We start from the raw sequence: 27,524 nt of genomic DNA, 5'->3' as shown, positions 1-27,524 counted from the left end.
TAGATTCCATTTCAGAAAGTGAACTATAAAAACAAACACAGGATACTCTGTGACTCGCTGACAAACTGAGTGATTTGCTGTTTCGTGTTGCCCAACCCATGAACCATGACTAATGATTTTAAGATCCCAAACAGAGCCATTTTCAAGACCCAAACAAAGAATATCCGGGTGTTAACTCGAGCAACACGCAAACTCATCGTCACTGTCATTGTGTGTTTATGCATGCATGTGGCTACATTTATTCAAGCTGCTGGCTCTGCTTTTATTGCTTTGGTGTTGTGTCACATTTGTGTCAAAAACTCAATGTAATAATACTCCGAGGTACGCACAAATTGTACAAGTTTGACAACCTGACTGTCCACACCTATGGCCCCCCCACACACATATTATGTAGCATTGGTGGTGCATGAACTGCAGAAAAGCTAGTTTAAAAAAAAAAAAAATTGCTGCAGTCTCAGATGCTGCAGTGTAATTCACAAGCACAGCCGCTCGGCAACATGTGCGTATGAAAGCCTCACAGTTGGGGCTTGTTTAGGAGTGGCCGAGCGCAATCTTTATAAAAGGTGTGATGTCCCAGAGGTGTAAGCAGGATCCTGTGCGTGTTTGTGTATGCTTGCACAGAGGAAGTGAGAGATGGTGACTGCAGTCTGCCTCCAATGGGAAGCATTGATTTTCAAGCCCAGCATGGGGACGGAGGAAATGTCAGCCTCTAATTGAGTTGATAAAAACCATTTTGAGTTTCATATCTAAATATCTACACGACACACACGCGCGCGCACACACACACAAAAGAGCTCCACTTTTGAAAAATTCCAGGAGGCCTGTCTGTACAATACCTTGTCGTATGCATTTGACATTTGACCAGTCTGACACACTGAATGCTGTGAGGTTTGTTTGCATACATCATTTATAAGCAGTCAAGAGGCAAAGCGGCAGTCACACCAAGCGGTAAAATTGTTTGGGGGTAGCTCACTTCCCAACCTAAGTTTCAAGATCCTAGTCAAGAACCTTGAGCCTTTATTTGGATTCGATGAAACAAGACAGGATGTATATGTTATATGCACCTTTATTAAACAGCCAATCAGCAGTGATGCTTTAATGACTGACCTTAAGTTGATTTTTTGTTTTTACCTATTTAGAAAATACAATTTATTTTTGTTAACTGTCATCAGATTTAATTCTGCTGCTTATACTGGTCTCAATTCTTTATCAGAGTTTGAATTGAACACATGTGCTCCTGCTTGTAAGTACACTGGAGGGATCCTGATCTCATTATTAAGCAGCGATAATTAGGCCAAGTTTCACACATTTCCCCATGATGATGCTTTCTGTTTCGATCACATTCTCACGTAACCATGCTTTTTTTCGTGGCCAAGCCCACTGGTAATTAGCAACAATAATTAGGCAGACAACTATTCATATAGGGAATGCATGCATGTGTGACTTCCCGGCTAATTAAGAGTATTAATTACAATCATAGCTCTTCCTGCAAGACACCGTTTCACTCCCCTTGGGGGGTTCTTATGGATTCATTTCACCTCAGCGTCACCACCAACAACAACTTACTCTCCTCATCATGTAATGCAAATATACAGTACACCTTCTGCATACAAGACAGATACAAGGTAGAGCGATAGCGGCACATAAGTAGCTTGGGTATTCGGAAGGATTTGCATACCATTGTGCTTCCCATCCCTAATGCAATTTGTGAAATACAGTCAGTCCAACCATATATTATACGAGTAAAGCCAAAGGTAATTTTCTGAGTCCGCTGAATTTGCAGTATTTCTATCCAAATGGCCATTTGAATACGTTTCGATGATTGAGTAATTGGTCAATTTCCCCAGTTTCAGTTGAATTTTGTATTTAAAGTTTAATAATAAATTTGGAAGTTGACTGAATAAAGAAATATATATATATATAATTGTATGTGTGTGTGTGTGTGTGTGTGTGTGTGTGTGTGTGTGTGTGTGTGTGTGTGTGTGTGTGTGTGTGTGTGTGTATGGCTCCAGGATGCCTGCGACCCTTGTGAGGACAAGCAAATTGGATGATGAATGAATAATGTTAACCATGTTCAACAACTTTCTGACCTAATTAGGGCAAACTTGAGTCATAAAAAGTTACGGGGGCCATGTAGAATAGAGAGAAGTAGCCTTAGGCACTTAAGCACAAATATTCCCTCATAGAAAGTTAAGGAGCGTTGCCTTGCCTTTTTTTATGAGCTTGATGCGTATTCCTGGTTAAATATCTTGCCTTGCACTTTTTTTGTGCTGTTGTGCATCCTCAGCACATAGAAGAGTCTGACATCATTTATGGAGCGTTTTACTGTCCGCTCCCAGATGCAACCCGAGTTGTTGCATTTGAATATTGCAGGAGTGTTGCCTGCTGAGGCCAAGATGGCACACACATGCTCTGAATATGTAACAAAAGTGTGAGAGTGTTACCACGGATTCAATTTTTTGATATGGCGTGATATAGTTTTGTTAATTTTCCTTTTGCAAAATATATTATGAATAATGACTGCACTTATAAAACACCCGTTAGATCGTATTAAATATTGATCATAATAAAACTCACACTTAGACTCACCCCTTAATTTCATTTTAGCAGCCATAAAAACATGCGCATGAATTGTGATAGGCTTGTAATAAAAACAAATTTTATTTCATTTATAGTCATTATTCTTTGAATGAGAATTAAATGTACAATTATATAAAGATCTTTTGATGTCTATCAGAACTTGCTGATGATACTACTGCAACACCCATAATTCACTGCAATGGTCCTTGAATAGCTCTCGGGCATTGGAGCTTCATTGGTGCGGTCCTAATCAAGTCAAGATGAAGCCTACACCGGGTGAGAGGCAAAAAGTTTTCAAAGACAGAGCAGTCCAATTATGGTCGAATCAATTTGCTAAAAATGAAATGCCCTGGTTGGATGAGAAGTTAGCAACTTGCACTTTTCTAACCCGTTTGCTCCATATAAGGGAATTCTGGAGGGTTGGTAACGAATGTGAAGTTTTGACACACTCACTTCACCCATACTGTTGCGTTGAAAGCAATTGTCACTTAGCACTGATGAAGGTTTCTGTCTCATTTGTCCACAGTGGATGGCTGCACAGACTGGTCGGTGGACTACCTAAAGTACCAGGTGCTCCAGGGTGAGCCGGTGCGGCTAAAGTGCGCCCTCTTTTATGGCTACATCCGTGCCAACTACAGCCAGGCTCAAAGCGTTGGCCTCAGCCTCATGTGGTACCGCAGCTCAGGACTGGGCCACAGTGACTTCGAGGAGCCCATCTCCTTCGACGGCGTACGCATGAGCAAAGAGGAAGACGCCATCTGGTTCAGACCCGCCGACCTTCAGGATGTCGGACTCTACTCATGCGTCTTACGGTAAGATGGTAAAAATTTGTGGGTGATGGTTTAACTCCACAGCTAAACATAAGTAGGGGGTCTTTCAATTTATACTGACCATTGGTGTGACTAGTGGCCACTGATGCGAGGCAGATTGACAGAGTTAGTGGGGCAGATTAAAGTACGCAGTGGTCCATGTGTGGCCCACTGGTCTTACTTTGCTCGACACTTGTACGATCAATAGGGTATTGCTCTGCCGAATAGAATGTTTTTTTGAAGGTTTGAATCACACCTGATTAACTTCAAAAGACAATTCATGCACAATAAGCATGTTGCTAACCAAAATATTTGTTTCAATGTATAATGCAGTGCAGAAAACTGCAATTACAATATTGTGAAATGAATACCTCATTGACATGATTAATAAAGTGATTATTATTTTTGTAAAGACAGACTTTCTGCAGTAAATTTTGTTAGGCGGATGTACCTAGTAATCATGTGGTAGTTCAGTGCAAAAACCACACACTCAAGTTCTAAGTCATTTCTGTTACTACCAAGGTGCTTAATAAGATTAAGATGCATGAAGGCATCGCGGTAACTTATTAACCTTTGCGGAGGAGAACATCCCTCAATAATTGGCTCGTTGCAGCTCTTCATTTTGGAGAGTTTTAATAAACTGGGTTAAAGGCCTCTTAAGGAGCCAGAGAGCCTTGAAGTGCGCTCCCTTAGTGTGCTTGTGTGACGGAGAATACTGTATGTGAGTAATGTTGTTGCGTTTATGTGCGACAAATTGGTGTTTTTTTTAATTTATTTGATTGTGGAATGTTGTTCTGAAAAGTTAGAATTCCAAGCACACTGTAAAGTTCGATGGAAGAAAGTGCCCGATGTTCCTTAACATGCTTTGGAGCCGCTGGGATTTTGATGTCTTCTCAGATGGCACGATGTGAGAGATTTTCCTTTGAGCTAAAATCGATTGTCTTTTTTGTCAGAGTGTAAGCCTTTGAGTCGCACTTGTGACTTGAGCATTCCCCCTCAAATGCTCCTGTCTTTGTGCTCCATTGCGTACCTCCATGCCGACTTTATCAACCACAAAATCGAGACGGGGGGATTTTATGTGTCTTGCTTTTTAGCTATAAGAAGTGCTGATGTAGTGTAAAACTTAATCACCAAATAATCTGTTCACCCTTAAATGATGTATTTTTTACATAAATGTGTCTTTGTCTTGGATTGTTTTTGTGAAAAATATTGCTGGGATTGACAATTTCAGCACACGTTAACCACTTGTCTTGCGGAAATTAATTTAAAATTAAAAATGAATTTTCTCTCATGTAAGTCTATACAACTCCAAACACTGCTGGGCCAATAGGGAGTCTGGATTCTGTAACCATAACGACAGAGAGTGGAGCACTTAATTATGGCACTTCTTCCCCTTCAGTAAAAGTAAAAGTCCTTAAATTTGTCCTTGAATAACACATTTGTAAATTGAGAAAAAACTCATTGCAGCTCAGCTTACTATTTGGGTCTAGGATCTTCATTTAGCCTCAGTGCTCATGTCACAGGTGGAAAAATTTAGTTTTGGTGTGGTTGAGTGTTAATTGTAAGAAAGTCCCATTTTCAGAAATATGCCTTTTAGCTTTAGTTTGGACGCTCACTGTATTAAAGTCTCACAGGACTCACTGACATCTCTTTTATTGCACTTTTTGGGGTCATTTTTACTTTTAAGAAAACTTGAGTCAAACTCCAAATTGTAACATTTTCATAGTGCTCCACTTTGGATGCTCCACTGTGTATTGTTTGATTCCTCAGCTGCAACATATTTTTATACCTGCGTGACCGTTCTGAATGGTAAAGGGGACATATTGTGAAAATGAGTCTCTGGAGTGCCCACCTGCCCATCAACTGTGAAATTACAAAAGCAAGTACATTTTTGTGAGCTGAAAATGTGTCTGGAAGTCGGCCTTTCCTTCATCATTTCCTTTCTACTCGCAAAATGACTGCTACCTGAGCATGTATCCGCTATTTTTGTGCAGAACCGTTATCATGTCAACATCCAAGACGAGCTGCTGTGTTGTTGAATGCATATTGGTGTTAAAGTTTCAGATAACAGCCAATGACTATATTAAAAAAAAAATACTCTATATAATGTTACATGGGAGCAATCCATGAATTGTGACTCTTGAAATAGTCATTTTATCAAGACATTTGAGAATTACTTTAGTTTGTAAATAAATAATATATTTGCATTAATTTATAAACACTCACAATCATACTCCCATGCATTATTTCATAATCATGCTCAAATTGAATCCATCACGGAAAGTGGTCAAATCCTTGCATCTCTGCCGTGGTGCATGTAATAATGCGTGAAGAATCACATCACACCTTATTTAACTCCTGCAGTCATATTGAGTGTGACATAGGTGGCACGTTGAACAGTAAGTCGACCTCTGGCTGTCCATCAATGCTGTGACCTTGCACACGCACTCTTCCACAATGTCAGTGTGTGTGTGTGTATGTTTAACAAATACATCTGGCTGCTCCCAGTGGACCTTACTGGCTCAGCTGTGTTATTTCTGATCATATTTGCTTTGCTTAACGAGGTCGGTGATTACCTACATATGCAAATATGTGTTAACAAAGAATGATTTTCCATATCCTTCAAGTGGACATGATTGGCTTGAAGCATTCCTTCTTCCTACTCTTGTTACCTTCAAGGCCATTGCTCTTGCAGGGGCTTGCCTCGTTTTGCTTCCGGCAGCATTTTCCAATTGCTCTTTTGGTCCTGTGATAGAGCAGGAGTCCTCCATTAAAAGTTAAAGTGGTCTCGTTAAATGGCAATTCTTCCCGTCTGGCCCAAGTACTTTACTACTTTTAAGAGTTTTGTAAATTCTCTCAAATTTGTGCCGGTTAGATTACAATTTGGTCCAAATAAGGGTGGCATGGTAGAGCACTGGTTAGCATGTCTGCATCACAGTTCAAAGGTACAGGGTTTGATTCTGGCCTTATCGTGTGGAGTTTGCGTGTTCTCCTTGTGCCTGCGTGGGTTTCCTCCGGTTTCCTCCCACACCCCAAAAAACATGCTTGGTAGGTCGATTGACCACTCCAAATTGATTGTGAGTGGGAATGGTTGTCTATGTGTGCTCTGCGATTAGCTAGCGACCAATTCAGGGTGTCCTTCGCCTACTGCCCCAACTCAGCTAAGTCAAAATAATATATAATTATAAAATTAAATAAATAATAAAACAATAATATAATTAAATGTAATAATAAAATTAAATGTCTTGGTTCATATTAATTCAAGTCCAGATTTAGATTCACTCTGCTTAGTAAAGTCTCCTATTGTATCATTCTCCTGCTTCTGCCTGTAAGACTCGCCGGTTATACTGTATGTGTGTGTGTGTGTGTGTGTGTGTGTGTGTGTGTGTGTGTGTGTGTGTGTGTGTGTGTGTGTGTGTGTGTGTGTGTGTGTGTGTGTGTGTGCAGGTGCGTGTGTGCGAGTGTGTTTTACAGCTACAGGGGGTCATAAGTGTTCATATGAAAGAGGTGACTGCCTTATTGCTTCCATAACCTGAGTAGATCATATGAACCCCCTGTCATTTGAAGTGAATGGGAGCATCTGGAGAGCCTTAAGTGTAATGTAATGAAATGGAATGAAAAGCCAGTGTGGACCTCCTTTTGAGAATGGCCAGGATCACAGCAGGGCAATGCTGTACACTGTACGAAGGCACGCATCGAGACGTTCGGCCGAAACACTTGCATTAAGCGCAAGACTTTGTGCAATTTTTTTCCCTCCCATGTTGCTTTTTGGAGGATGTTGAGGACTCACAATCTCTGTTTGTAGATTATCCCAACGGAGTTTACAGTCGAGTTCTTCCAAAGCAAACTCATCCATGCATGATTTTACGGGCCTTGCTCTGTGCAGTAGGACACGGTCATGGCGGACAAGACAAAGGCCGTTAGTTAAAAGTGCTGACCCATTTGCATGGGTTACCAACTTACCATGGTAACAACGTAGGCTACAACATAGATCAAAACAAAAGTGTGAGTGGTGGTGAAAAAAAGAAAATCAACTCTCCATACAAGTACTCACTTGATGTTATATGTTGAAGAACTCCTTCATTACATATTCAGTTCTGTCTTTGGTTCAGCTAATATGATTTTATGACAAAGGAAAATCAAATGGAAAAAAAAGAAAAGCATTATGGAAAAAAAAACTCTTGGTTTTATGCCCAAGCTGACATTTTCGACAAGGCGAGAAGTGTTTGTGCTTCCTCGACTGGCGAATTTTCCGACGTGACCCAATAAGCGATGCACGCCGCCACATTACTGCTTGACCTTATTAATGCTTTGGTGAATGAATGGCAGCAAATCCCCGCAGCCAGGTTGTTATAGCAACCGAAGGTGCCCTTGTGCATTGTTTGCGTGTCTATATATTTTGGGTGCTGAGTGTTGTTGATGCAGTGGACACAGGTTGCTTTGTAATGCCGCCGATAATGACGACCATGATGATGATGAATGTGGTATTAAAATAGCATAGAGTGAGAGACAGCAGGCGAGGCGAGGCGAGGCGAGGGTGAGGGGACCACCTCCGGCTAAAATTCATCACAGCTTAAGTGTGTTGATGGTTGCTCGGAAACCAGGAAGCGGGGGCGGGTTCGGCTTGTCCATGCTCGTTCTTCCTGTTGGGAGGCCTGAGGGTTTGTCTCCTCGCTTATTAGCATTCCCAGGCCCCAGCTGACTACCCCACAACACCTCCTATCACTCCTCCATAAATCCTATATTGGTCGCGAGTGTGAATTATTGACTCACTAAAGATGCTGAATACGTAGTTACTGCTAAACCCACAAATGTGAAACAGCGGGAGGGGCCGAGCAGAGGCAGATGAAAATTAGTGGAACGACGTTACAAGGGAGTAGAGCACTGACCCCTGTTAAGGCCAAGCATCTATTTACTGTAGGGGCAGCAAGATTACAATGGCATTCCTCTCCTACACTAAGGCAGCAACCTGAAATTGTGTGGTAAAATATATAAAATGGAATTGTGCGGTAAAAATATATGAAATATATATTTTTAATACTTGTAAATAAATACTTGTGGAAAAAAATCACTTCAACCAAAAACAATCAAGAGCATATTGACCACGGAAGTAGAAATTATAAGATCACACAAATTAATTCTACCAAATCGAAGCTAATCTAAACGAAATGTAGATGAAATGTGTAACCATGGGTCTTTTTTTTTTCCATCCACAGGAACTCCACCTATTGCATGAAGGTGTCCATGTCATTAACCGTCGCAGAAAATGACACAAACATGTGCTACAATTCCAACATGCGACGGATGGAGAAGGCAGAGCTCAGCAAGAGCAAAGACATCCTGTGCCCTGACATTGACGACTACGTTGAGCCCGGCAAAGAACCAGCCATTACCTGGTACAAGGTGAGAGAGTGTAAACATGTGAAGAGGCATAAAATACAATCGCTTTTTTACAAATAGTCCCTAAATGTCTGCTTACAAACCAAGTGTGAAATTAAACAGCCTTGTAAATCATTTCTAATCTTCTTATTTATACTGTGTTGCGTATCAGGAGAGCTAATTTACAAAAGAAGCACAGCCACACTGGGGTTGCCCACTCATGACTTAATCAGATCAACCCACATACCTCACTGATTTAATGCTCTGCTATCATGTCAAACACAAAAGGTAAGCGGAGCTGCAATGAATTCAATTGGAGCGATAGATTTGCATTAGCTAACAAAATTGGCTTCAGCACATACTGTATATACTAATAGATGAATTGGGTTGTTTTCACCAAATATGTCTTTCAAATGTGATTTCAATTAACTTTCCAGATCAGTTAAACAGATTATGAATGGATGCAAAGCCTTGCAATGTATCATGTACTGTATCACAGAGTGCATTTTGAAAAGAGTAAAAGATGGGCAGAACACCAGGAGGCAAAATGAGAGGCAATGTCTCCCACCACCCACAAGAACCTACAAAGGTTCATCAGAATGGGCCTGCTCACTTCTTTCCAGGGTTCTTGTCTCTCCCGGGTCCAGCAATGCTCGTGGACAGCGTGGAGCAGACCGGTGAAGGGTTCAGGCCAGACTAATCACAAGCAGATCAGCAGTAGATTAGCTGGACGGCCGCAACCTCTAGGTTTTTCCAGAATTCAATTACATTCCAGGTAATGACAGTGAGCGCTGGAAACTGGAGTTATTTGGACCACTGCAGGGCCACCGTGATTGAATTCTAAAAATGCCGAGAGCAACGGAGAAATGGAATCCACACAGCCATTGATGTCCCGGCTTGAGTGCCTAAGATCTTGTCTGAGTCACACATTAATGTATACACATGCACAGACTAGGCCCACAAAAAGCATTCACAGTCCTTTGTCACTAGTATTGCACTAGTGCGGGTAGTTCAGTCCAGTATACAAGTGTATACCCAGTGGTTAAATACTACAAAGTACTACTGCTTGTGCATACAAATATTTGTATCAGCATAGGTTAGTGATAGACTTCCTACATATGTACAAATTCAAGTTATGTCATCTCATTAGGAACAGAACTTGAGAACTTCTACTCACTCAATCCATGGCAGGTCTTTAACCAACCAAGGGATATGAAATATAAATTGAAATTCATTGAAACAGGAAATGAAAAAAATCTTCACCATCATGTTGTTCCTTTTTCAAGATCCTGATACCAAGATGACGCATAAAAATTGATCAATAATGTCTCACCTTTTCAGAGATTCAATCAGAGCTTCTCAGAGTGAAGTGGTCTCAGGTTGTCACGAGCAGGTTGAGACAGAAATACAGAGAAACTGGAAATGTCACCCAAAGGAATGGTAGTCCTTACAAGTGTTCATGGATTAAAAACCGGTTGTGAATTTTGTTTTAACCATATGATACGTTTAGTTGAAGCTCTTGGTCCGACCAGATTATGCTGTCATTCCCAGGAATGTCATCCAAAGCAGTGGCGTGCGAGCATCATCCAGAAGAGAGACATTCTGTCTTTCCAAGATGTGAAGGAAGACGACATTGGAAATTACACCTGCGAGGTCCAGTTTGGCGGCTTTGTTGTCAGGAGGACGACGGAACTCGCCGTTACCGGTAAGAGGTGCTCGCTCGGCTTGACGAAAAGGCGCGTCACGTGTCGAATGCTTCGGGAAGTATGGTTAATGTTGGATGAATAAGCGTCAGTGGTTTTCACTGGTCGGGTATTTGAGGCAATGAATTGATGGCAAACACACAACACGCACACCGCTGAGCACTGCTGCAACATCCCGCTGTTGTGCTAATTGCTGCGGGAGACTGGGGCCGGCCCGCAACCATGTTGCTCCTTTGTCTTCCACCTCAGCACTTTCCAGCCAGTCTATTGGCAGTCAGTACTGAAGGTACTCAGTTAAACACACATACATGTCAAGCACTCCAAGAGAAAAGGCTAAGGTCAGGAGGTTTATTGTGGCCCTTATCTGCCGTCTGTTGTACAGTTGGTAGACGAGTAAATCTCTTTCTCCTCATCATTTACTGCCATTTTGTGTTATTCATGTCTCGATTGATTTTACGCCCCAGCAACATTTGATTATTGCTTTATTACTTTTCTCATGCTTATTTAAAGGGAAAGTCAACTCAAATATTTTCTGATCAATATAATATGCTCTAAACATTGTGATTAATGTTGCATTTTTTGGAATATGATTTAATATACCCTTGTTTATTCATCTCAGGAGGCGGCCATTTTGCCTCTTGCCATTTTGCTACATCATAGTGCCTCAGGGCTCAGGTAACAACCAATCTGGGCTCTGAGTTTGGTAATGTGACGTTCTTAAGATGAGTCAAAGCACCTTTGATATCATTTTCATCAAGTGTCAAAATGGCCACCTCCTGAGATGGACAAATAGAAGTCGATTAGTAGCACTAGGGAACTTTTCAACCTTCATAAAATATTTTACATAATAATATATGGTAATTTATCATATTATTTTAAAGAAATTTTTTTCTTTTATTTTTCTAAATAGTCAAATTCTAATAAAATGAGGGAGAAATGTTTTCATCTTTTGCTGTAAATTAATCAGTATAGCATCAGTAAGATCAATAACATACTTTAGATAAAGATACAAACTTCATACACTACTCACAAAAGGATGGAGAGTTTCAACTCTTCCAATTTTCATCATCTTGTCAGATAAACTTTATCCAACCTTTTTTAAACTTTTTCAATGCACATATCCGACTTTTGAGTGGTTCAATACTTTTTGCACAACTTGCTGTTCTCTAACAAGGAGCTCAACTGCAAATTTGCTGTTAACACTTTCACATCATGAGACAGAGTCAGCACTTAACAATTGATCAACAGTACATTTTCATTGTGAGGCTTCAGACAGGATGTTCTCAGAGGGAAGTGAGCTGAGAGTGTCATCAGTAGGTTGCTACAGAAAGGCACAGACGAGGAGAAGCGTGTGTGTGTGTGTGTGTTGTGTGTGTGTGTGTGTGTGTGTGTGTAGTGTGTGTGTGTGCGTATGTGTGTGTGTGTGTGTGTCCAATATAGTGCACAATAACAGACTGACCTCAGCATTTTGGCGATTTTATTTACTTTTTAAATAACAAACATTCCACCTCTATTAGCATTTTATCTTTAAAGCATTTAGAGACCCACTTGTGGAGGAATTTATTTTTGCGAAAAATGTTCCAAATAGTTTGACTTCATCGGAATGCAGCATTCACAGAACCAAACCTCTTTGTTGCTTGTTTTTAATGCCCACGGCTTGTTTCCAAAGGGTCCTTGAGTTATTCTGACCGCCATGTTTTTTAATGATGGCTATGATGAAGTCTTTATTCATCTAGAAATATACTCCATTGTTCAACCTAATGATATTGTAAGAGTCTATTGAGGAAGGTCAGTAAAAGATTAAACCATTTTCTTTTCATTCACTGACCTGTTTGTATTGTGATGTTACATTTCGTAGGAAATCACCCTAAAGTTAAAATATGTATTAACTACATCAACGACATAAAAATATTAGGCCACACCCCAATTTGCATCTATATTCCCCTGGTCCATTTAGTCTATTAAAAGCAACAAATTAGCCTGAACCCAGCCATTGAATTAAACCGCCCGTTGTTTTTAATATCCTATCCCCTCGTTTCATGCATCACGCCTGTGTGCCCGTATGCGCACCTAGAAGCGCTCAAGATAAGTAATAAGTCATCAAATTAGGGGAGGTAATTACATGTGACACCCTTGTGCTTGAATGCAGCACCAGGTTGATGTGGGGATCCCATTATTGCTTCTTTTCTCGCAGCACAAGAAATAATTACCATTGAAGCATGCATCCCTGACAAAGCCAACTCAGCGACCCAATCCGAGTTATTAATCATTCAGCTTGTTGAAAAATATTGTTTGTATGGTGTCTTTTTTTCTTCATCAATTAAATATTACTGTTTGTTTGACAATACAAGGACCCTCGAGGGTCACTCACCCAGGAGGGAGATTTTTCCCCACATAAAATAATGAAAATATTTCATAATCAAACAGCATAAATGCTCAAATGACTATTCTTTTTTTGAAGGATTGGGGAAAAACAAATCACAAAATGTACAAGCTTAATGTTGGACAGCATACTAACAAACAATTATCGCTATAACTAGTTACATAACTAATCAATATCTAACAACTAAATATAAAAAGAAACAAACTGCCGTAAAACAAACAGTCATAATTAGCAATATACATGTAAATAATAAAAAAAGGTGTTTAAGCTCTAATCTGACCTTTTTAACACCCTTTCTTGAAGCTTATGAGTTTCCCCAAAAAGCATTTAAAAAATCAAAACAGTAATTTTATATTATTGTGCTTTTTAAACTAAGATCTTTTCAAACTGAAACAGACATGTATGAGGTCACACATGGGGGCTGTCCGAACTCAAGAAATTTGCTTGGTGCATTTTACACAACTTCAGGAATGTTCCTACACATTCCAAGCACGCAGACATTTTTGTTTTTCAGTACGTACATTTCACCCCACCCTGTTAAAAAAAAAAATAAAGTCCAAACAGCTTCAGAAGAGTGAGGACCAACGGATATGTCGAGAGGATGAAGGAGGTCGTTAAGTTTAAGTGTTCTTCAATACAGAGCTGCGGACGCTCAACTTTGCATTAACCCTTTGCCTCAGCATGACGATCACGCGTTCATCCGCCATGTAACGGCTTCCGTATAAGAAGCAGTAGCGCAGCCATCATCAGAGCCGAGGTCAAGCTTGTAATAGAGGTTAACTATGGGCATAAACAGGGACTCATTCAGATCAGGCAGCTCCACGAGACCCTTAATCAAGCGCTCATGCTCCTCGGGTTAATGGAAATGTAAAAGAAACTGAGTCGCCTTTGACTTACTTGTTTTATGTTATCTCAGCTCATGTCTTCTTAGCGCACTTTGAGAATCGTGCTAAAAAAGTGTAGTGATAATTCAGTGGAACCTTTACATTATAGGTGTCAAACTTAAGGCCCGGGGGCCAAATACGGCCCATCACATCATTGTATGTGGCCCGCGGAGACAAATTGTGGATCGACTTCATGTGTCAATTTCAGTTGACAGCAAGTGGTAAAATGCCACGTGTATGTCTAAAACTCGGTGGGTATGCTGATTTGTTTATACTCCGCCAACTCAAAATATATTTATAGGAACCATATTGTAAATAAAACATTTGACGTGACCTCTTTGAGATACAGACAGTCTTTAGATTGTTTTCCTGTGCTATCACACGGATCTAGAGTTGCCTGTTTCTACTACTATTTTGAAGAGCGTAATAAAATTTTGAAATTGATGACATAGCTGATTTCAGTTTTACAGAGAACATGAACACAATTACACCTCCAAAATGGCGGACAAGCTGATGACGCAGTTAAAAACTCTCTCTACGCAATCACTCACAATGCATCGGATGGATCATCCTTTCAACCGTTCCCCCGACAGCGTCACGAATGCTGTACTGTAGTACAGTTAAGAGAAGATTAAAAAAAAAAAAAACCACATTCGGTTCATATGTGCCGCTCGCTCTGCTTTGTGTCGAGATTAAATTATTAAAGCAAGAGCGCGAAGGAAGGATAAAGAGAACAAGTGACTGATAACCCAAAAGTATAGGGGTGATAGAAAGGCAGGAAAAAAAAGATATACAGAGCGCATGGTGCTCCCGTATCTTGTCGGTATTCCTCGCCAGTGTTTCCCAGCAGAAAGCGTGTGTTCAAGACTATAAACACACTATTATCCTAGCGTTTATCACAGTGCACATTATCGTTTGCCTCCGTCGGACTTACTGTAATGGAGTCGTTTGGTTTGATGAATGCCTCAGGCGCCCCTTTCTATCTGAGAGTACCCGTCCTAGCTCCCCGACTCCCTCCTCCTTCACTCCATTCTGCTTTTTCTTCATTCACGGTGTTTGCAGCACAAACACCTGCTCGCACGGCGTTCACCGCAAGCTGCAAAAGCGGTGATTGAGGTTACAGCCGATGTAAATGTAGCATTTGGCAAGAGGGATAGAAGCCATGCGGGGCAAGTCGAAATCAAGAGGAGGATCAGCCGCTTTGCATAGTTAGCGATAGGGGAGTCTAATGCTTTTGGAATCTATACATATAAATACTAGGAGAGGGAGCATAACTTGCTGCAGGTGTTTTATTTGTTAGTGTTCATGCTCTAAACACTCAGCAGCCAAATAAATCAAGTAGGCTTTATGTTATAATATAATTATGACATTCCCACAAGGTATTCCAATGTATATAGATTGCCTAACCGATTACACAAAGTCTCACAAATGTTCAGTGTGACACGACACAGTTTTTAATATCGTTCTCTTCTCAAAAAAAATGTTTGTGCCAGGTCCAAATCTTGAACCATTTGGATGTACATTTTCTCTTATATTAAAACTTGTAATTGACTAATCATGGGTTCCAAAGGCATGGAAGGAGTCAACTATTTGTCTGTGGATAAGACCAAGGTTCCTAAGGAGCTCAATGTCCAATGGCCTGTTTCCCTGACGTCACTGGATCTGAACGTTTTCAAACGACTGGTCAACAAACTCAGATGGAGAAGTTCCAGAGCAATAAAAATGACTCAGGCTTTTAGGTCACGTTCAATATTGTTACAATGGGATCACATATCTATTCCATGATGATGTTTGACATCCAAATTACTATAATTTCTAAACCAACTTTCCAAGAGGAAATTGTGTCGTTAAAAAAATATTTACAAGCTGAAACCGTTGCCGTCTTGAAACCTTTGGTCAGTGTAGAATGTCAAAATTAAGTTAAAGTACTTTGATGTCACATGCAAGGGGCTTTCAGCATCATGCTCCCCATCCATCTATTTTCTTTACCGCTTCCGCTTATGAGGTTTGCGGGTATACTTGAGTCTATCCCAGCCGTCTTTGGGTGCTAGGCAGTGTACACCCTGAACTGGTCGCCAGCCAATTGCAGTGCATAATCCTATTTCAGTAATCATTGACTTGGTGAAATTAATTTTGAGTGGCTCCAGAAACCTTTTCCTTGTCTTTAAAGTTTCTATTTCAGTAGTTATCATCACATCCTATCACCTTTGCCATCACTGGTACTTTCTTTGGTTATATTGCTTGCAAGATTAGCTGACATTTAAATTCAAAGATGTGCGTGTGTGTGTGTGTGTGTGTGTGTGTGTGTGTGTGTGTGTGTGTGTGTGTGTGTGTGTGTGTGTGTGTGTGTGTGTGTGTACGTGCATGTGTGTGAATGTATGCGTGTGGAGGTGACCCGGGACATTGCTTCATTGCTGTAAAAGGCTTCTTTCCACTATCGGGTCACCTTAAAAAGTGCTCACTTCATATGACCTTATAAAACATTACAGCCTGTGTGCATGTGCATGAATAACGTTTTGACTAAGGTAGCGGAGTGAAATCTTATATGTGCTAGAACCCACATGGCTGATCCCTGGGCCAATGAATGACTGGCAAGTGGTTAGCGCTGATATGAGAGCAGCGGGCAAGATAAGAGGTGCAGTGTGAAAGAAGCCAGATGGATTTGCTCTCGAGTGAAACCTTTTCCAACTCTCTCTGAATGACATGTGAACATAAGGTTGAATGTACCCGTGGGCCAAAAGATGATAGCATCACACCTGAGATATTGGAAGTTGTATTTTCCTGGACAGGAAGTGTTTCCCTTTCCTCATTTAAACAAAAACAGTAAGCACGCTTAGCCAACATACAGTGTGAGTAACAAAAGTCAAGATGTGAATGTTTTGCTACATTGTTTTTATTCAGTTGTATAACATGGTTCTGTCATATACTCTGTTCTGTCCATGATGCCTCTCTGACAGTGTCAATGAAAGTTGAACCTTTCAGTAAATCGCATTTAATGTAGTGGCCAGTAAATGCATAGTAGCCTTATTCATGTTTTAATGGAATGAAATCCAATTTATTAAACAGAATCAAATTCATTGTGATTGCACAGAGCTACGAAATTCACTTATCAGTTTCAACCCATCCAAGAGATGTAAAAAAAAAAAAAAAGAGCAACAGAGAGAAAGAGAACAGAGAAGCCTAACGGACCACTGCCAAAGACAATGCCTTGAATGAAATGAAAACATAAGGAAGGTGAAGGGGAAAAATAAGTCCCACCAATTCTTGTTAGAGAGGGTCACAGTATGAAATTGGAAACAAAAAGTTTGTTACGGGAGACGGAAGCAACAGCAACTCAAAATACTTAAGGGAGGGCATGGGGGCAAACGTAAAAACACAGATACACTGGGCGGCGAGTGGACGATCATTGAGGCAAGGACGTGTTGGGGGAGCCAACGCAAGGCAGTGATAATACGGTAGTTTATGGTGTTTTGTGTTTTCAAGTTCATGACTACAAAAGATTCTTCTATAGCAATAAATTGCTCAATTTTGCAGTGTAATTATATATATTTTTAAATTACACTGTGCGGCGTCATACAATTGAATATTCCACCAAGCAGCGGAAGGCATTGATTGATCATGACCGTGTATTTTTAGTTGAATAGCGTTGAGTGCAATGGCTCATTAGTTTGGGGTCAACTTTGGCTCTTTCTCTCCCCCCTAAGCCACTCTTTATGTGTGTCCATGTCGTCTCCGCCCTCTTCTCTTAAATGTTCTCCGACTCACTCCATCACCATTCCACAGCTGTCCTCCTCAACTCCAAGCTCACATTGTTTTAATTCAATTAAAACTGACATCAATCTGCATGTGACGAATGAAATTTACATCCTCCACAATTAATCTTGGCTGACCTACCCTGCTCCGCCCACACAGCCACCTTCTCTCCCCGCTTATTATCATTATCTGGCACTATATAACTGCTCCTGGAGCATGAGTGAAAATTAACATCACAATTCTGTCTTTTGAAGTCATCCCTCAATCCCTTTTTTTTGAGAAAGGGTGTGCGCTTCAATTAAAAATCTCTTTTTCACCCCAATGCAGAGAATGCACATGTACGTTCTCCGAGACATTGGGCTGAAGGTCGTTTTGAGCACTGTAACGCCACAGGCAGGAATGAGTGGAATTACATATTCGCCGAGACACTCATGCTCTCAGGCCTGAGATTACATTTGAGATGTTTGTGTGATAAATGTGCACGTAGAAGCCATCCGCATTCCCGTCACAATGGAAGGTCATGGGCGTAGAAAGTGCGGGCAATATGGAATAGAATGCAGAGTATAAGCATCATGATTATACATTCATTCAAAACACGAGGTAAATTGAATACACATTTGTCAACTTGAAATAAATGTATCAAATGTGACAGATTGAGGACTCGAGTCAGGTATTCTGCAAACAGACAGATGACGTTATACATGCTGTGATCACCGGATTCTATTTTATTTCGGCATTCCAGCGCACTCATGTCAGTCAGGTGAGACTTAAGTTATCTTTCTTGCTTTCGTAGACGAGGAACAACACGTGGAATGTGCAACAAGAATGATTTAAAAAAAATAATCTCTATCAGTCCTCACATACTTTGCAAGTATGAGCCCTTGAGTCAAAATGTTTCATAAAAAAAGAGTACATCGGAGCAATCTGGCAGTCAGACGAGGTATAACAATTGCAAAAACTGAAATAATAATCCACTACGTAATGCATGTGAAAGTCGAGATACTGTTGCCTTAACTAGATTACGAATAAAAGAATAAACATGATAACATGATCTGACTGGACAATTTATAAGTGCCTTAAAATGGTTGCTATGACCTCAGCGGTTATCGTTATCTTGCCTCCGATATTTTAAATTTCTTGACTGGTCTCTTCCGGCCCAGCAGTCAAATGGAGTGAGCTTCTTCCGATAACGTTTTAAAGGACTCTGGCCTTGTTTCACTTTTACATTTTCTTTGTCATAAAATGCAAATCATTCTCACTGAGCTGACACCTTCTTGTAATGTCCTTATAAACCGTGTTTCTTTCTTATAGAATGTGGATTCTGACAGATTTACTATGGCGGGCTTCACACTAGCAGCTTGTACATAGTCTTTTATTCTTTTTGACCAGGTGTAAGGCTGTTTGCAGTTGCTCAATGTTCAGCTCAACGCTTGAGACCAGTGCTGTGTCCCTTTTAAATGTTATCAGTGTTCGTAACATGCTCAGGCTTCCTTCTCTAGAAATTGTTTTTCTTGAAGGTCATATGCAAAAAGGCATATAATCTCACGCCGCATCTGCTTCCTTTCACAAAACCCCTTAGGCCTTGTCCACACGGGGACCTTGTCACTATCGCTCTGCTCAGGACATTAACAGCATGAACCTCTCATTCTGTTGGATCGGCTCAATCCTCTCCATCTTCCCAAAGATTGTGGCGTCTTGTCATATATTTCCCTGCACTATGAACACAGTTTTAGGCTTAGGTTCCCCTTGAAATGTGGGATCCGGTGAAGTTGTTAGCTGCATGGTCAATAACTGCATTAAAAGAGCTCTTTCTGTTCTATGAACCTTCTCTGCAGAGCCTTTTTTTGTCTCTTCTCCTTAGGTGTGACATCTTTAGACCTGCTAATTTGGAGCAGGTGTCTAATGCAGCAGAGGTTAACTAATTAGCTCCCGTTCATGACTCCAATTAGATAGGGAATGAAGGCAGAGCCTTTGAGGAGCTGCAAATATCACATGAAAGCTTTAGAAAATCAGGCAACTGATCCCATCACTTCTTCTTTCTGCTGAAAAAAATGACTTTACCAATTGTGTAATTTAAGTTTATTTTTAATTGATCACATTCTCCTATGATGTGGTCTTTTTTCCATCAGGTGAAAAAGCAATTTTACATCTTTCAGGTCCGATTGAAAATGAACAAATTGGGATTAGCCTATATTTGTGACATAACTAAATAAAGTGTCTATACAGTATGTGATTGGCCACTGACTAGTTCTGGCTGCATACCACCTCTCAAAGTCAGCTGGGATAGGCTCAAACTATGACCTGAATGACAACAAATCAAACGAATGGTACCACACCAACTGGAATTGGACCAACATTATAAATCCATCAACTAATGCCGACCAAATTGTCAAGAGATTATTTGATCTTGTAAAGGCAGATAAATATTGGATTTTACAGGCATATATGTAGTCCACAGAGTGCCTCTTACAGCAGATATTGTCAACCGGTGGTCCGCGGGCCTCTAGTGGTCCGTAGCGGTATTGGAGGTGGTCCACAAAATTGGAAATAAAAAATAATTGTAACATGTTCAAAAATAAAATTTATTTATCATTTAGGCCTGATTTATTTTCTAGCAAATTTTGTCAATCATTTACCCATCCAAATGTCAAATGTAGCTGAGATTCCCAAAATAAACATACCGATGCAAATAAATAGCCTGCATAGGTCTATCCTCCTTGGTCGCAAAATGAAATAATATTCCTCCAAAAAAGTGCTCCCGAATTGCTTCATGGTTATAATGGAGGTCCCTTGGACAAAACCAGTTGAAAACCCCTGTCTTACAGTATAACCTTCATGTACTTACAGTAGTTGTCGACTTGTCTTTCCTCATTTTAAATAGTCTAACGAAGTCAAAATACATATGGGCCATTTTGACACAGAACAGGCTACGGCCTTTGTGTCTGAGATCTGGCTACAGTGCTGTTAATTGGCTCCTTACAACACTGTAGATATCCTGCTCTTCCTCTTCTCCCTCCACCTTCCTTTGTCTCACAGGCGTTGCCTCGGTAGAGGAGATGTGCTTACGGCTTCGTTGTAATCGGAGCGGCGCGGCAATGCAGCAGCCTTTCTCATTCTCTTGCTCCTTCTCGCAGAATATGAAAAGGCTCAAGTTCAAACAGGAAGCTGAAATGACCATCTCATTAATGTGAGTCGTGAAGAACAAACAGCACTTTGGAAATGCCCCAATATCAATTAAAATATATGAAGGTGCTCATTAACAGCCAGAGAGGATAGAGTGTCACACGTTCTGGGCACAGTCTTTAATGGTCTAAATTAATTAAGGGCTACAATAGGAGTGCATGAGTGCCTCTTTGCTCGTTTGTGAATGCTTTTATTGGCATGTCTCCAAATATGTGCAGTAAGACTTGTCACCACCGTGGTGCACTCTCCTGTCTGTGCTCGTAGAGCTCCAACCGAGGCTTAAATAAAGGTGGCCCTCAGTTTAAGACTGAGTTTCGTTCTTCCAATGACGATATGTTTCAGCTATAAAATTAAAAAAAGAAAATGGCACACAAAACAACAAACGCACGCCAATGTGGACAAGATAGAAAATGACCCAAATATTACATATACATTTAAGTTAAAAGTTAAAGTCCCAATGATTGTCACACACACAACTGGGTGTGGCAAAATTAGTCCTCTGCGTTTAACCCATCCCCGTGTGATTTTGATCCATCCCCTGGGGGAGAGGGGAACAGTGGGCAGCAGCGGAGCCACGCCTGGGGATCATTTTATGATCTTACCCCCCAATTCCAACCATTAATGCTGAGTGCCAAGCAGGGAGGCAATGGGTCCTATTTATCTCTGTTATGACCCAGCCAGGGTTTGAACCCACAACCTTCCAGTCTCAGGGCCACCACTAGGCCACTGAGCTGGTAATAGCCTCTGAGCTGGTAAACATTATGTGTCTCTGTATTTCATTGTAAATTGAGAAACTACCTGGAGAGGGCAAAGTGAAAGAATGTATTATGAGCTTTAAAGGTTTGATCTGGGCATGTGCAGGAACTACTAGCCTGGCAGCGTATAAAAATCAGTCAACGTTGCAGGTCTCTGAATGGGAATTTGTAGTGTTTTCTGTATCCAATGACTTGATGGCACTGATTTGTATGTCATCCAAACCAGGGATTCCAAACCACGTTTTTTATAGTTAATGAAAACTAACAAAAGAACTAAATTTAAAAAAAAAGCATATTCATTAATGAAAAAGATTAAAAAGAAATTACTAAATAAAAATCCATTTTATATTTATAAAGCTATCTAAAGCTGATTTTAATGTCCATCACACAATGTCAATGGACAATGTCTTTATGAATCAAAATCATATAAGACCTACCGGGGTTCATTTTAAAAGTATTTTCTTCAGTATTTTTCCACGTTTGTACAGAAGAAGGGTAAAAATGTCGTTTGTGAAGCGTTTACCTTAATTACATAATTGGTTTATCATGCACTCAACAAATACTCCATTTATATCAAAAACTAAAATAAATACTAAAACTAATTAAACATTTCTTGTGTAAATGTGCCTTGGCTCAAAGGTTGGCAAACACTGGTTTATTTCATTCCATCACACCTCAAGCCACACTTTCCTCTGAATTGGCCTTTTGTCAGATTATTATGCGTGTGCATCCATGCATAGTCCTACATACTGGATGTGTATTTGGGTCACTATATGCAGGTGCACTGAAATGTATGATGTGTGTCGTGTATGTTCCCTTCGAGCTATTTTAAACCCATACCGTCACTGTCAGGGAACAAAAGTAGTGACTGTGTTACAATAATTGTCATTTGTGTCGCACGTGATGCTAAGCAAGGTATTGTAAACGTTGACACAGCTTGGATTTGTTTGTTTTTGTACACCTGTGCGTCACTCAGTGTGTAGCGTACAGTACGTGTGCATCAGTGCGTGCCAGGCAGGCCAGCTGTAACAGCTGCAAAGAAAAGGGGACATTGGCTCCGTTACACCTGTTCCTCCCCAAAGCCATGTTGTCACTTTGGACTCGCCGGTGTGTTTGTGTCGCGCCGCCGCTCGGAGGCAAGGAAGCGACTCCTCGTAGCTGGGTAGTGGTCTAAAAAGAACTGGCACTGGAAATGTCTGAGGTTTCCATTTTTAACATGTTGTAGCTGCAGAGCTGGTTGAATGTCACTTATGGTCACGTTGTTCTCACGCCAATCTTTAAAGATGACTGGTTTCAGCCGTGACTTTGTATGACGTCATTTCTTAGTATTCCAAGCAGGAACATAGAGTTTAAAATAATTCATATTGCTCCCCTTCTTTTATTTCTGTTGATTTAAATTCAGTTTACCCCTCTTTCCTTTAATAATTCCTTGAACAATTTGTTTGAATATCTTGAAGGGAAAATTTCACATGATTTTCTTTTGGCACCCCCTCGATTCCAAGGCACGGCCAGCATCTGCTTATCTCACCTAATGGGCGAGTCAGCCCTGCATTGCGTGGATAAAAAAAAAAAAAAGTATTGAGGTTAAATGAGAGAACAAAGACAGACACAATCTATCGAGCCAAGCTGGAGTTCACGTTCATGTGTTAAAACACAATCATAATGGAGGTGTCAGACCGAGTTTTTCAGTTTTTTCTTACCCACCTCATTTTATTTCATTCCATCACACCTCTCCTTCTCCATTCTTGTTCAATTCAATATTTTATTTCATTGTCTTTACACCCCTCTTCTTTCTCTCACTACCCCGCCGTTTTGCTCCCACCGGCAGTCCCTGTGGTCGATATTTAAATCTTGTTTCATTACCACAGAAAGTGGTATTGCCATCCTCTGCAGAATCCAAACATTCCTGCGCAGGGCCTCCCGCCTGTCTAAAGGCATGGGTTTGAATCCCATTACTATGCGGGCCGCCAATACCCATGGTGCGCTGGAGCAGGCTTTACGCTGATTACCTGCATCACAACTGATGGATTCCCTTTGACCTCACAAGCCCGCAATATGGCTCTTGAAGTAGGAGGAATGGGCTTGTCATTGGAATTGGAAAAGAAAAAGGAAATTTATTGGAGAATCCAGAGCAGTGAATGAGGGCCAGATGAATTCAGTGACTTCACTCACATTGTCCATTCGTCATGTACATTTTTGGGTTTAAAGTTAGACCCCAGCAAAATGGTGTCTCTTTCTGAAATTAAGCTTCTGTGTTTATGCCGTCACTTCTTCAGAAAAGTAGCCTCCCGCAGAAAATTGTGAAATGAACGACATACTTTAACCGAGACATTTTTATTTCCACTCTGACGAGACACAATGTATCCGAGAGCAGACAATGGGCCGCAAAAAAATACACCACTGCAGCAAAGCAGAAACTGTGCAGCATAATACTGCATCGCCCAAAGCTGAGACACAGCGTGAGTTGAGTGTGAGTTAGCCATAGAGCTGAGCAAGTCAAGCTAAAAATACGCTTAAGAGGAAACTAACACGTCAAGATGAATTGATTTATGTAGCCCGTAATCACGGAAATGTCTCAAAGGGTTGCCCATAGTTGGCAAATATTAACTACATACCTTGATTGTAAAAAAAAACAACTGGGGCGACATGAGATATCTTAAGGAGAGTCCGCAGATGGGAGGATCCCGCTTTCAGAACCACCAGGCTGCAATGGATGCAGAGTAGGCAATATTTAACTATACGAAGACACAACAGAAACAAGAAGACACCTTCAGTGATCTGGGTCCCGGTCCAACTAATCAGTGTGAGGTCATCTTAGAAGCATCTGCTTAGAAGTGGTCCATCTCCAACCTTGACAATTTATTTATCTGCTTTTGCCAGTGTAGTAGCAAGTAAAACTATAATAGGCACGATGCTGTGGTAAAGGGTCATAACCGAGTTTTTATGTTGTCAATTGGAATCCACCATTCAAAATAACATGACCACCAGAACACATTGCGGTTGTATGCGTCTGTTGTGTTATTAAACACCCGACATGGTTTCTGGGCATGATTCTTAGCTGCTACTCTGAAATGTATGCACACAGAACACAAAACAAAGGCTTTATGGCTTTCACAGTGAAATATGTTTAATGTTTAATGCTGTGGCCAAATCATCCATGAAAAATAGGGTCTCATCCCTTGAGTAGAATATATGTTTAACAATATGTCTCATGTAAGGAGGCCTTTATTCCTCTTTTTGATTGGGAATCCAACAAAGCAGCTCTGCGAGTGGTGTTTAATTGTCACTCTAAGTCATTAAACGCTAGGAAACAGATGCCAACCAACAACAAGTAGCGTTTGCCTGCATATATGGCGAGTACACACACGGTTCCACGCACCTTCATCTCGTGACATCTGGGGGGGGTGTCTCTGTGGGACAACGTGTTCCATGATTAGCACCCAATTAACGCTCAATTAGGGACTCTGCATTACGAGAGTGAGAACAGACGCTCTTCCGGGGCTTTAGAAATCATATCAGAGCATTTACAAACAAACTCAAGGCCCGAGGGCCAGATACAGCCGCCAAATCATTTTATGTGGCCCACGAAGACTAATTGTGCATCGACTTCATGTGTCAATACTAAAATTATAAGTTGTCTTCATTTGTAAAAAATAGAAAAATTGCTCGAAAATGTTATTAGCATTCATCTTTTAAATAAATGTAAACAGTTTTTTACTAGTCTGATTTCAAAATTAGTTATCCCAGCGATCATCGGGCAGTAGGTGGGGGACACCCTGAACCGGTTGCCAGCCGATCGCAGGGCACACAGAGACGAACAACCATCCGCACTCGCACTAACACCTAGGGGCAATTTGGAGTGCTCAATCGGCCTACCAAGCATGTTTTTGGGATGTGGGAGGAAACCGGAGTGCCCGGAGGGAACCCACGCGGGCTCGGGGAGAACATGCAAACTCCACACAGGGAGGGTCGGAGGTGGAATCAAACCGGTACCCTCTGAACTGTGAGGCGGACATGCTAACAAGTGCACCACCTTGCTGCCGAAAACAAAAACAATTAATAACACAACTGCTGCTCACCAGAACCATGGTGAACATCTATGTAGTTTCACCCTCAGCTAATATTAATCCAACTCACATAACAAATGATTTTATCAGGCCTCAGTGAGAATTGAACTCACAACCCCTGGTTTACTAGACCAGTGCTCTAACCATTGAGCTACAAGGCCTGGCTACAAAGACATGCAGTTATAATATCAACAAAATATTACAGAAACAAAATTTACGAAAGGCATAATCGTTGCATTTTTACAGTATGTTTGCTGATCATAGTGGCTTGGAGCCCATCCATCCATTTTCTGTACCGCTTTGTCCCCACGGGGGTCGCGGGCGTGCTGGAGCCTATCCCAGCGGTCGTCGGGCAGTAGCCGGGGGACACCCTGAACCGGTTGCCAGCCAATCGCAGGGCACACAGAGACGAACAATCATCCGCACTCGCACTCATACCTAGGGACAATTTAGAGTCTTCAATCGGCCTACCAAGCATGTTTTGGGGATGTGGGAGGAAACCGGAGTGCCCGGAGAAAACCCACGCGGGCTCGGGGAGAACATGCAAACTCCACACAGGGAGGGTCGGAGGTGGAATCAAACCGGTACCCTCTGAACTGTGAGGCGGACGTGCTAACAAGTGCACCACCTTGCTGCCGAAAACAAAAAGAATTAATAACACAACTGCTGCTCACCAGAACCATGGTGAACATCTATGTAGTTTCACCCTCAGCTATTATTAATCCAACTCACATAACACGCGCGCTCGGGGAGAACATGCAAACTCCCGACAGGAAGGGTCGGAGGTGGAATCGAACCGGCACCCTCCTATCTGTGAGGTGGACGTCCTAACCAGTGCTCTACCGAGCCGTCTGGAATAAACAAATGTATTTAATTTCTTTATTTGACAGGGACAGTGTACATCAATGAACATTCCTGATTCGTGAGAATGTCTTTGGCCAAAGTGAACCAACACCTCATAACAACTCAAAATGTTTCTGTAATGATTCTGGAATAGGGAGGGGATGAGTGACTTATGCCACACAGAGCCACTGTTTTTTTTTTTTCACACACAGACTTACCACAGCTACTACAAAGAAACAAAATATTGGAATCAATAGCTAGAATATAATTGTCCCATCAATTTGTAAGTTGTGAGCAGCACTGAAAGAGAGAAGTCGGCAAAAACATTGAAAACTAAATGATTTCTCATTTACTCTCTAACATCTCTGCATTAAAAAGCCTAGCCCTCTGTTTACACACTCCAGCACACACGCTCACACCTCTGCTTGGGTGGGGTTCTTTATTTCATTTGCACGCCAAAATTCATTATGCCAACCTTCTGTTCTCGTGTACCCAAGCATGTCAGCTAACGCGCGGAACAAATTTCTCCCCCTTCTGGTCTTCCTTTCTTGCTCAGCATAACCCCTCCTTTCCTCCTCGCTCCTTTTAAATATGTTTAGGATGTGATTCACCTGCATCAAAGGCCTCCTGTGAGCAAACTCACTTTCCATCGCTGGACCATTATTAGTCATTACTGTCAAAGCCTTGGCACTTCTCACCCCCAAGTGTACTTCTTTGAAGTTAACAGGTGGTTAAGTCCGAAATGCACACGAGGCTCACGTAGTTGCATTTGCCAACACAGCCTCTGCAGTAACATGAGTTATTCCAAGTGGAATAAAGTAGGACTTAGGTGGACTTCATCATTTACCCCTGGGACTTTTCCGTATTTATGAAACCTCAATGAAACAACTGCCATGCAATAAATCACACGCTTCAGTTTCCAATACCTTTTCTTGCCAGTTGATAAGGTGTGTCTGGTCAAGGTTTGGAAAACTGATTCATTATGTTTTGTGCTTCTTGGACAAGTGACACATTTGTGAAAGAAAAACAACGGTGAGTAAGGCAAACTCTCAAATCATGGCTGTTCCTCTAATGGATGCTGTGGCCCATTTTCTGTCGTCGCAGTGTGCGTCATCCATTTAATACAAATAAATGCTTCACTTTACCCATCAGGAAAAAAAGTAGTCACTGTAACTTTCTCAGTTC

General features: G+C 41.2%; 1 protein-coding gene and 1 non-coding gene across 2 annotated transcripts in view; one reads left to right on the top strand and one right to left on the bottom strand.

Moving 5' to 3' along the window:
* Nucleotides 1-27,524, top strand: part of il1rapl1a (interleukin 1 receptor accessory protein-like 1a) — a 287,826-nt gene that overhangs the window by 179,161 nt on the left and 81,141 nt on the right. The window contains exons 6-8 of the mRNA XM_085921128.1: nt 3,107-3,392; nt 8,606-8,792; nt 10,320-10,473. Coding sequence (XP_085777254.1) covers nt 3,107-3,392; nt 8,606-8,792; nt 10,320-10,473 — 627 coding nt within the window. The remainder of the gene's footprint in view (nt 1-3,106; nt 3,393-8,605; nt 8,793-10,319; nt 10,474-27,524) is intronic.
* On the bottom strand, nt 25,585-25,657 carry trnat-agu (transfer RNA threonine (anticodon AGU)). The gene has a single exon. It is a non-coding gene; the product is annotated as a tRNA-Thr (tRNA).

The sequence above is a fragment of the Syngnathus leptorhynchus genome, chromosome 9 (assembly GCF_054491065.1).
Source record: "Syngnathus leptorhynchus isolate UIUO chromosome 9, UIUO_Slep, whole genome shotgun sequence".
Classification (NCBI taxonomy): Eukaryota; Metazoa; Chordata; class Actinopteri; order Syngnathiformes; family Syngnathidae; genus Syngnathus; species Syngnathus leptorhynchus.
The sequence above is the reverse complement of the archived record's forward strand: the minus strand, read 5'-3'. Positions and strand labels throughout refer to the sequence as shown.